Consider the following 10,637-nt stretch of genomic DNA (forward strand, 5'->3'; position numbering starts at 1 on the left):
AATAGTTACCATCACACAAGGCTTACTCTGTTATCTGCTGGAAATACTTGTCCTGACTTTTGGCTGCGCGTATTGCCCAGCCTGCTTATGGCCAAGGACCATGGTTATCTAGTTGCGTATGTTGTGTTTCCATCACGATAGCCCGGACCTCGTAGAGTGTATGACAACCCATTCGGACATTATCAAGCTCTACTATGATCAATGTGATCACGGCAGCTTAAATGAAATATTTGAGTCATGTTACTCTCAGCGCAACAAGATCGTGCACCTGCCAGATGCGCACCAACGCTGTAAAACTAGATGTAGCATAATTGAGATTAATCAAGGATGCTTGAGAGCAAATGATTATTTTCCAGATAAGGTAGCCTTTGCTGTGAGATTGACTTTGATGCTCTTTTAGTCTACCAGAGAATATCTACATCTATATTAGAGCAAAGAAAATCCTTCAACGGATCTGGCGGCGCCGGATCATTTGCCAGACTCCTCTGAAACTCGGTCCTCAACTTCGTCATCGGCTGCAACACCCAGGTGTTGAGAGACAAAATATCGGATTCCTCTTTCGGGTCCCTGATGGTATTGAATAAGCAGGGCGACTCGAGGCGACCCGACGACTGGTTGACCTTGGGTTCCCAGACGAGGTGCAACTTCCAGTCTTTCCATTTGATCGCTCGCAGCTCTTCTTTGATATAAAATAGGAACCCCAGCCTCTCGGACTTTTCGTTGATCGGGTTCTTGAAGAAGTTCGTTTGATCGATGCCGTCGATGGGGCGGTCATTTGGAACGCCAGGTTTGGTAATGGACAAAATGGTTGTGAATATGTCTGTTACGTGGACTATCTCATTCGACGTGACGCCCTCCGGAACGTGACCAGGCCACCGTATGATGAAGGGCACACGCAGGCTCCCTTCCATGGCAGTGTGGTACGTCCCCGACCACGGCCCCGCCGTGCCCCTGTATGGCTCTCTGAACTCTGGGCCGTTGTCAGAGGCAAAGATGACGACTGTGTTTTCTCGAATCCCGATGGAGTCGATGTGGTCCAAGAGTTCGCCCACACGATAGTCCATCTCAGCCATAGAGTCTGCAACGTCGCCTTGCTTGGTAGTACCCGCAACGTCTTTATGAGGCAGCGTCGGGAAGTGGAGATGGACGAGGGGGTGGTAGAGGAAGAATGGCCGCTCAGTCGCAACTTGACGGGACAGCCAGTCTTTGGATTTCTCCACCAGCATCTCGTCGATGAGTCTCCTGGCCTCCAAGTCATAGACGCGTACGTTTTCTGAGTTCTGCCCGGCAACTCCCTTCATGATATATGGTAGTTCCGCTACCTCGGGAGTATACCCAATCGCAGAGGTAAACTGCGTCTCATCAGTCGTCCTCGGAATCCCAAACCACTCGTCGAAGCCTCGGTCTGAAGGGCACCGTCCGGGAACATCTCCCAAATGCCATTTCCCGTGATGCGCAGTCGCATAGTCGTTTTCCTTGAGACATTCAGCCAGTGTCTTCTCCCACGAAGCCAGACCCTGCGGGAACCCCGCGGGAACCCCGCGGGGACGGATTGTCGACAGCCGGTCCGGATCGGGTGCCGGCCTGTCATCAGCGCGGACCGGGTGGAAACGCAGTCGCTCTCCACGTTGAAGTTGTGCAGTAAGAGACCTTGCGTTGCGAGCTTGTCGATCCGGGGCGTTGCGGCGCCGCGGAGGGCGCCCCCGCCGTAGCAGCCCAACTCACCCCAGCCGAGGTTGTCAGCTAGGATTAACACGACGTTTGGACGATTTGGGTCTCGAGACATGGTGTATGTGCAGAATATGAAGGATCTAAGCTAAACTGTGTTTTTTTCACCTGCAGATAATATTCCAAGTAATAGGTACTTGAGGTAGGTACACAACTTGAACCCCATGTTTGCCTGATTCGTGGGTTCCGTCCCATCACGCCATAGACGGAGTTGACCTCCGTTCACAACTTCATGTGGCAACAGCCTTTCCAGATGTCACCAGCGACGCTTACTTGCATCGGCTATCATACATGGTATCTAAGTTCCTCTTTCTCTCGCGATATTTATGTCCAAGGTCTAACTAAGTCGCTTACAGTATTAGGCTTACTGAGAGACTTGTGGTAGAGCTTGATAATATGGAAAAGAAGGGATTCGACTGGAATTCTCTCGAATCGTTTTTCTGTTTGGAATTCATTCTTTTTTTTATAGTCTAACCCAGAGAGACAGTGTATCGCTTATGGAGCCCATCATCCCCATACCCCCCCGTTCTATTGCTCGTCATTCTGCGGTCCTCCAACGTTGGTATCGAAGAAGGCATACTTCTCGAGTCAGCACGTCGTCCAACAGATGGAACAAGAGGTAAAATAACCTACTCAAACGCAAACGCAGTCGTATCTAGGGTCAAGCTTGAGGCCGCAAACGCAACCGCCGATTCCTCCCAAGATGTTTGTGCACCGTTCGATTGCTGTTGGGCAATACTGCCAGTTTTGGCGCTTGACGGCAGATTGCTCTGATGCGGGCGCGGCCGAGGCCAATCCGGCAATAATAGCTACGGCTCCGAAAAGAGTCGAGAATTGCGTGGTGGTGTAAGTGAGGGGGGGTTATGAGAGGAGACGAAATGGACTATGTCCGGGTTGCTTCAATGGGGATGACTATACTGGTGCAATATCGACGCTTTATAAGGACGGCTACTTACCGTCGATGCCCTCGGAATACGATTATACGACTGTCTCGGGGACTTAAGGCACATGGTCATTGAGGTACTAGGAAGACCACATCTGCTAGGTAGACGATGGCTAGACTGCGACTCAGTCAATAGAAAGATATGGATAGACATTCGAGAACTGTCTAATTAACTTTACTCTACGTTGACAAAAGATGGGTCCGGCTTCCCCAATCCCGAACAGTGACATATTTCACGATCTAGGGCTTGCCAAGAAGTTGCTTTAGACTCTCAGTTAAGCCATCATAAAGGCCGATTCAACGCCCACCATAGATAGACAGAGAAACGCAAGCTTAGCATGTCTATCCGTAGATAGGTACCTGGTCAATCATGAATGAGTTGAATCATGACATTGCCCAAATATGCCATGTACAACTTATAGTGGCCAGTCATCATGATAGACACCGGTAATATTTGGGTCGAGGAGAATGGATCACTTGACTAAGTTTGCGAGCGGGCTTATTACTGAACGGACCGGGGGGATCCTGAATAGCCGTGATGAAGATGATAAAATGATGCCGGTGGGAGGAGAGCTGCGGACGGAGACGGAGAGAAATTCTTGTCATGTAAATCCGGCCATGCCTGGCATCCGAGATTGAGCTTCTACGACCTTTGCCGCTTACATATACAATACGCTATGCTATGCCCGAGCATCCCCTCCCTTTTACATGCCTTGGGGCGCGAGAGAGAGAGAGAGACATTCGGAAGGCATTCGGACTAGGTGATTCCGCAGCACCTGAACAGTATGAAGGTATGAGAATTTATAGTAAAAACGGATATAGTGACTGTTAAAGCCTACGATGGAATCACTCGGTACCGATTGGGGGTTGCAAAGGTGACTAAGGTAGCTTACCTTAACTGAGGTGATGAGACTGCTGCAATGCAGACCTGTCTCACTGTGAGCACATGAGTAAGTAAGCAACAGCAACGTAAGCCATGGTAAGACGTCTTGAGATTAGACATTGCATAATAATATATATGCGTCGAATCTATCTATACAGGCCTGGATAATGTACTCCTTATCCGTATTCAAATCGACATTCCTGGGCTCTGAAACTGACACCGATTGTGGGGGATTTCAACGTTGGAATCCATCACCGTTGAAGGACCGTGCGAGATGGACAACCTTCTGGCCAAAGCGGCCTTCCCACACAGTACGTACCCTTGTTAAGCGAGTCTTATCGGGGGCGGGGTGTTCCGATAAGGATTTTTTTGCGCCAGGAAAAATTTGGGACACTGAGAGGACGGGATCCTCGACCACACCGGCTTGACTTGCATCGTCTCTTTCCACAGTTGGTCCCCGACGGAATTGGAATACGACAAGCACAATGTCGACTCCAACTCTTGCCGAGAAGCTGGACAAGATCCGCTCCCCGGGTCTTCAAAGTCAGAAGAGGGTAAGTTTTACCAAATGTTTTCAAGTCAAGCTATTGTGGTTGCTAACAAGTACCCCAAGACTGCCGTAGTCCTCGAGGCGGTCGACACAACACTGAAGGAGCAAAACGCTCAGCCTACACCGACTGGCTACTTCGCCGCCCTTCTCGCCCTCCTCACCCAAGCTGTCGAGAGTGGCAACATCAGCTCCGACACGACGACCTCCGTGGTCTACCTCCTCGATACCATCACCCCGTTTGCGCCTCAACCTATCCTCCGCGCCAAGTTCACCCAGATCCTCACCTCGCTCGCACCCGTTCTCCTGCAACAAGATGCCGAAGCCCTCCTCCTCCGCTCCTCCATCGGATGCCTCGAGTCTCTTCTTCTCGCACAAGATGCGGGTGCTTGGGAGCTGGGCGTGACCCAGATCGGCCCCCGCAGAGCCGTCGCCGGTCTGCTCAACCTCGCTCTCGAGCAGCGCCCGAAGATCCGCAAGAGGGCACAGGAAGCGCTCCGAAATGTCCTCAAGAACCCGCCCCCGAGCCCCTCACTCGACCATCCGGCCGCGGACATGTGCGCTCACACCGCTCTTGCTAACCTCGAGGATATTGCTGGAAAGGCTGCAGCGGCAAAGAAGCAGAAGGGAGCCGAGTCTGCGCACGATCCCGCTCTGATCCACGCTCTTCAGCTCATCAAGACTATTGCCTCTGCAAGTGGTGGTTGGCCCAGCAAGAAGATCGAGTCTCTGTGCGACCTGCTCCTCGGAATCTCAAGAACCGGCAACGAGTACATGACGATGGCGACTTTTGAGATTTTCGAAATGATCTTTGAGGGCATGGCCGACGAGGTCGCCTCGTCCAAGCTCCCGCGATTGATGGAGATCATCTCGGAGCTGCGCCCTGCTGCAAACGACACACAGCTTATTCCGCCATGGCTGGCAATCCTCTCGAGAGGCTACGACGTTTCCGCACAACTCGAGCCTGAGGACGTTTTCCAGAACCTGCCCGAGATTTTCTCAATGGTCGCCCAGTACCTCGAGTCCTCCGCACACAACATCCGCATCTCCGCTTCCGAGTGCTTGGTTTCGTTCATGGCGAACTGTGTCCCGAAGCAGGTCATTCTGGAGCCGTCAATCTACGATGAGAAGACGCTAGACAAGATTGCCAAGATTGCCGAGTCTCTGCTGAGCCTCAAGTATCAACAAGCCTGGATGGAGAGTTTCAACGTCTTTGGAGCCATGTTTGACTCCTTGAGATGGCGCGCACACCCCATGATGCTCAACATCACCAAGGCTGTCGGAGAACTCCGCGGCAGCGACTCTTTCCAAGGCAAGAAGGAGGCCGACGAAGTCATTGGCAAGGCCATCCGCGCCATGGGCCCCGAGGCTGTTCTGTCTATCCTGCCCCTGAACATCGCGAAGCCCGCCAAGGGACAGCAGGGCCGCGCCTGGATGTTCCCCATCCTGCGTGACTTTCTCAGCAACACCAACCTCGCTCACTTCCGCCAAGAGATGGTCCCTCTTAGTGAGCTCATGTTCCAAAAGGTGCTTGACCACGGCGAGGCCGAGAAGACTTTGGAAGTGAAGATCTTCGAGACCCTTGTACAGCAAATTTGGGCGACGTTGCCCGGCTACTGCGATCTCCCGCTTGACGTTACCGAGGCTTTCGACCAGTCATTCGCCGAGCTCCTGGCAAACATCCTGTACAAGCAGGTCGACCTGCGCCTGGAGGTTTGCCGTGCGCTCAAGGTTCTCATTGAATCCAACCAGGCTATTGCGACTATCGAGGACGACGGCGAAGAAGATCTTGTCCTTCAGAGCCGTGTCTCTAGGGCCACTGCGAAGAAGAACCTGGAGCACTTGGGCAGCTTTGCCGGAAACATGCTCGCTGTTCTCTTTAACGTGTACACCCAGACCCTTCCCCAAACAAGAGGACCTATCCTCCTCACCATCAACGCTTTCCTCAGCGTCACCCCCGAGAAGGAGCTCATCGACACCTTCGACCGTGTCAGCAAGATGCTCGCAGCGGAACTGCAGCAGACTGCTGACCAGGAGAAGCCCAAGCAACAAGCCAAGCAGAATGCTATGCCCTCAACGAGCAACACCTTGATGGATCTGATCATCTGCATTGCTCGCTACCTGCCTCGCGAAAGCTACTCGGCTCTGTTTGAAATCTCCACTGCCGTCATTTTCAGGGACAACGAGCCTCAGTTGCAGAAGAAGGCTTACAAGCTGGTTCCCCGGCTTACCGAGTCAGAAATTGGCAAGGAGGCCCTCACAGCGCGCAATGACGAGCTGCAGCAGATGTTCCTGACGAGCGCCGAGAAGGTTTCCGCCCCCGCCCGCAGAGACCGTCTCGCCGCTCTCTCTGCGCTGCTTCCTTTCGTTCCCGATACCTCCCTCCACTTCATCCCATCCATCCTTAGTGAAGTCGTCATTTGCTGCAAGGAGAACAACGAGCGCGCCAGAGAGACTGCGTACGATCTCCTCGTCCAGATGGGCCACCGCATGGAGTCTGCCAACGACGCCCCTATCGACAACACCAAGATTCCCCACATGCCCGCAGACGCGCCTGCCGGCAAAGCCAATATTGAGGAGTTCCTCACCATGGTCAGCGCCGGTCTCGTCGGCAGCACCCCTCACATGATCTCAGCATCCATCACCGCCCTGAGCCGCGTGCTGTACGAGTTCAGAAGATCCTTCACCACTCAGACCTTGGCCGACCTCGTGCAGACCATGGACCTCTTCCTTACCTCCAACAACCGCGAGATCGTCAAGAGTGTCCTGGGCTTCGTCAAGATCTGCGTCGTCAGTCTCCCCTCAGAGCTCGTCATCCCCCGCCTGTCTTCCATGGTCCCCAACCTCATCATCTGGAGCCACGAGCACAAGGGTCACTTCAAGAGCAAGGTCAGGCACATCCTGGAGCGCATGGTCCGCAAGTTCGGCTTCGACCTCGTCAACCAGAACTGCCCAGAGAGCGACAGGAAGCTCATTGTCAACATCCGCAAGACAAAGGAGCGCGCCAAGAAGAGGAAGGACGCGGCCAAGGCCGCCGGCGAGGAGAGCGACGAGGAGGACGGCCGCCAGGGACGCAAGTTCGACAACGAGCTCGACCAGGCCCTCTACAGCAGCGAATCGGGCGGCTCCGACGACGAGTCCGACGACGACGAGGGTGCGCCGGCCGCCAAGGGCAAGCGCGGCAACAGAAAGGGCGGCAACACGTACATTGTCGAAGATGAGGACGAGCCGCTCGACCTGCTCGACCGCAACGCCCTGGCCAACATTTCCTCCACCAAACCCGTCAAGATGCGCAAGCCGAGCCGGACCAAGGCCAAGACCGATCTGGACGGCAAGCTCATCCTCGGCAAGGACGACGACAACGAGGCGATGGAGGTCGACGGCGCCGACAACGACGGTTCAGGCGTCAACGCCTACGTCGCCGCGCTCAAGGGCAAGGATGCCGGTAAGAGAGGTCTCCGCGGTAAGCTCAAGTTCAGCAACAAGCGCGGAGGAGACGACGAGGAGATGGAGGACATGGACGAGGGCGACGCCGCTGCCGTCAAGGCTCAGGTTGACAAGAGCCGCGGCGGCGGTAGGCCCCCTTTCCGTGGTGGACGGGGTGGCCAGGACCGCGGTGGACGCGGCGGGCGTGGTGGACGCGGCGGTGGACGTGGTGGTGGTGATCGCGGCGGTCGCGGCGGTCGCGGTGGCAAGGGTGGTATTGCTGCCGGCCGCAAGGGACTTGGCGAGGACAGGAGACGGTCAGGTGGCCCGTCGGGCGGAGGCATCAACAAGGGTAGAGGTGGCCGTGGACGGAGATGAGAAGATTTTGCGAAGGAGATGAGTTGAAGGGGGAGAGGGGGTTTTCTTTGAAGATTTAAAAGTGTGATTATACCCATTCAATGAGGTTAAAAGCGACCCCGAGTTGAAAAGGGAAAAAGAGGGTTATCTCAAACATTGTCATGTCGGCGTCCTGTCGGGTACGGTACAAAGAGAAAAAAAGAAATTGATATTTAAAGAAGACGCGGCCAGAAAGAAATACGTATTTCATGCATCAGTCAAGGCGTCTGTCAAACTGTCACTTGTCTAAGAGTCATGGTGATCTTTTTTCGTTTTTGATACGTCTGTCTGTCTCTGTTTGGACTCGGCCTTGCTTTCAAACCCAGACCAGGGGCTTTTCCCCAAATCGTTATATGACATTGCACTTGAGGCCCTTTGTCTCTCTCTCTCTCTCACTTTGCTCGCAAAAAAAGGACACATAGGAAAATGAAAACTGAATGAGGTTCCCAATGGCAAAGGGGTGAAAAAAGTACAATCGTGGTAGAACCCTTATACAACCCAAAACTCCGGGCCCCGCACTCCCGACGGGGTTTATTGTTACTGCTGCCAACGCTGCTACTCCTGCTCCAGTCCTTCATCTGAACTTGCTGTAAATGACGGCGACAATGAGAAGAACCAGGATGGTGATGATGGAAATCGTAATCACCCGGTTGGTAGCCATCCTTTTGAAATGTGTTAGCCCGAAACCAATCCACCTTGAGAACATCCAACAACCAAGGGGATATAGGGACGATATTTACCTACGTGCCATCCCCCGCAACGTCTTGACGCTACGGTCCACGTATCCCTCGCTCTCAAGGAGGCGCGATTGGGTGTGCATGATGGTCTCGCGCTGGGTATGCAAATCACCCAGAATACCAGCCCCAATGCCCTCCGTCTCATTGGCGAGAGCCTGGCTAGCCTTGAGCCGCTGCGTGGAGCGATCGAGGCGGTCGGTGCCCGAAAGCAGCTGCTGGCGCTGCTCGAGCTGGACGTCCTGGCCGCTGCCCGAGGGGTTGTCGGTGTAGCGCGCGCCAAACAAGGCGGCGCGGTCGTCGGCGAGGGAGCGCAGCTTGCGCTTGTGGCCGTCAATGTCGGACTCGTGGTTGCGGAAGCGGGCGTTGATCTTGGAGCGGAGGGTGGTGGGGATGTTTGCCTTTTCGAGGCGCATCTGGGCGAGGAGCTCGTCGGCCTCTTCGAGGGCGCGCTCGGCGGAGGAGAGGGCGGCTTTGCGGGGCTCGCCTGAGAGTTCGGGGATCTGGTCGAGTTTCTGGACGAGGTCGGCTTGGACGAGCTTCAGCTCTGCTTCGTAGTCGCCAAAGCGCTCGGAGCCGGGCTCGGTTTCGAGTGGGTTGGACATGGTGGCGGATAGGTCGTTCGTCGTCGGGTAGTTTAGAGGATGGCGGGAGATGTCGTGGTGACCTTTGCCTTTGGTAGGGCGAAAAGGGATGGAGTGAGAGGATGGAGAGGGGCCTCCTTGTCGAGAAGGTTGTGGGCGAGTGGTGATCGTTTGGCTTCGTTAGGTATCACAGGATTGTATGGTCGTCACTGCGGGTTCGTCGGGGTGGTAGTTGGATCAGTGCCGAAAACGGTCAAGGGCGAGTGGATTGTTGGTCTTGATGAATGTACTTGGTCGCATGGAGTACGGAGGTGTATGCGTAAGTCAGGACCGGCCTTGGCGACATCATTCCTCCCGAGTGGCTGGTGCACCAATCGGGTGCGACGAGATACTAGGCTCCAGCCACTGGACCTTTGAGTTTGCGCATTTAGGTGCCACCTTAACAATTTCAATGAGGACACACGTGATATGCATGGCCCAAGCGCCCGCCCTCCGCGTCCCCGCCCGCGGGTCAGGTCTTTTTATGAGAATTCGATCGGCGCCAAACTTCGTTTCCCTCTTCTTCTTCTTCTTCTTCAAAGTTGAACCCCCGGCTCTAGAAGAAACCGGCTCCGCGTCGCCAGTCTGGAAATGCATTTATGTGTCTCTCGTACTTGGACGTGGAGTTGAACTTAAGCCGGGTAGACTAATGGCAGTTGAAAAATTGTCACGGCGCTTTTAAGAATTGGGGACTCGTACTACCGTTTCCCGATCCCGTTGAGTGTTCGACATACTTTCGTCGTCTACCCTTGGCCTTGTGATATCTTGATATGAAACGGCCGTTGACTTTGGTTGCACGCTTTTGGCCTGCTTAAAATCTCTGCGCACTGCACATTTCAAGTGCTTGTCGAAATATCGTACCTCCGTTCGCAGTGTACGGAGAACCCCATTGAAGGATTCACCTGTCAGATGCCATGCGGGTCAAGCATGTCCATAAATCCACATGAAAGATACGTGGATATTGATGACAATGCCTTCAGCTTGCCCAGATATATGCGTAAGCGGCGCGTCAGCAATGGCCGCCTGAAGACGTTCCACGAGGCAGCTCGTCGTATCTTGAACTGAGGTGCTGCAAGGTAGAATCCAGGCTTCCATTGCTATCTTCACGAAGGCGTGGCGCTTGCCAGTGTTCGTAACTATTCCAACGTGTCCCAAATTTCAGGTACATTGGCAGTCGATCGTCACAAATGGGACGTACTTTTCCGCGCGTCCCAGCCTTTTAGGCTTCTTCAAACGCGCGTTCACGTGATCAAAAAGGTATCTCGAGGTGAATATGGAAAGAGATCGGTACATCTGCCTGACAGAGAGTGTGTCTATCACGCCCTCGCGAGATAAATCCAAGCATATCCACATGGCT

General features: G+C 54.1%; 3 protein-coding genes across 3 annotated transcripts; 1 reads left to right on the forward strand and 2 right to left on the reverse strand.

The window, feature by feature from the left end:
- Positions 1 to 401: 401 nt before the first annotated feature.
- On the reverse strand, positions 402 to 1,786 carry BDP81DRAFT_495872 (alkaline-phosphatase-like protein; the record flags this gene model as incomplete). The annotated part of the gene is made up of 2 exons (XM_060595414.1): positions 402 to 1,621; positions 1,726 to 1,786. The coding sequence occupies 2 exons, from the start codon at positions 1,784 to 1,786 to the stop codon at positions 402 to 404; spliced, it is 1,281 nt and encodes a 426-aa protein (XP_060442042.1).
- A 2,253-nt stretch (positions 1,787 to 4,039) lies between these two features.
- Positions 4,040 to 7,905, forward strand: BDP81DRAFT_326548 (NUC173 domain-containing protein; the record flags this gene model as incomplete). The annotated part of the gene is made up of 2 exons (XM_060585074.1): positions 4,040 to 4,108; positions 4,168 to 7,905. 2 exons carry the CDS (start codon positions 4,040 to 4,042, stop codon positions 7,903 to 7,905), a joined length of 3,807 nt encoding a protein of 1,268 aa, XP_060442043.1.
- Positions 7,906 to 8,497: 592 nt separating this feature from the next.
- Positions 8,498 to 9,262, reverse strand: BDP81DRAFT_463605 (vesicle transport V-SNARE protein; the record flags this gene model as incomplete). Its single annotated transcript, XM_060594046.1, has 2 exons — positions 8,498 to 8,585; positions 8,664 to 9,262. The coding sequence occupies 2 exons, from the start codon at positions 9,260 to 9,262 to the stop codon at positions 8,498 to 8,500; spliced, it is 687 nt and encodes a 228-aa protein (XP_060442044.1).
- Between the last annotated feature and the right edge of the window lie 1,375 nt (positions 9,263 to 10,637).

Source organism: Colletotrichum phormii (assembly GCF_030913505.1).
Source record: "Colletotrichum phormii strain CBS 102054 chromosome Unknown BDP81scaffold_18, whole genome shotgun sequence".
Taxonomy (NCBI): domain Eukaryota; kingdom Fungi; phylum Ascomycota; class Sordariomycetes; order Glomerellales; family Glomerellaceae; genus Colletotrichum; species Colletotrichum phormii.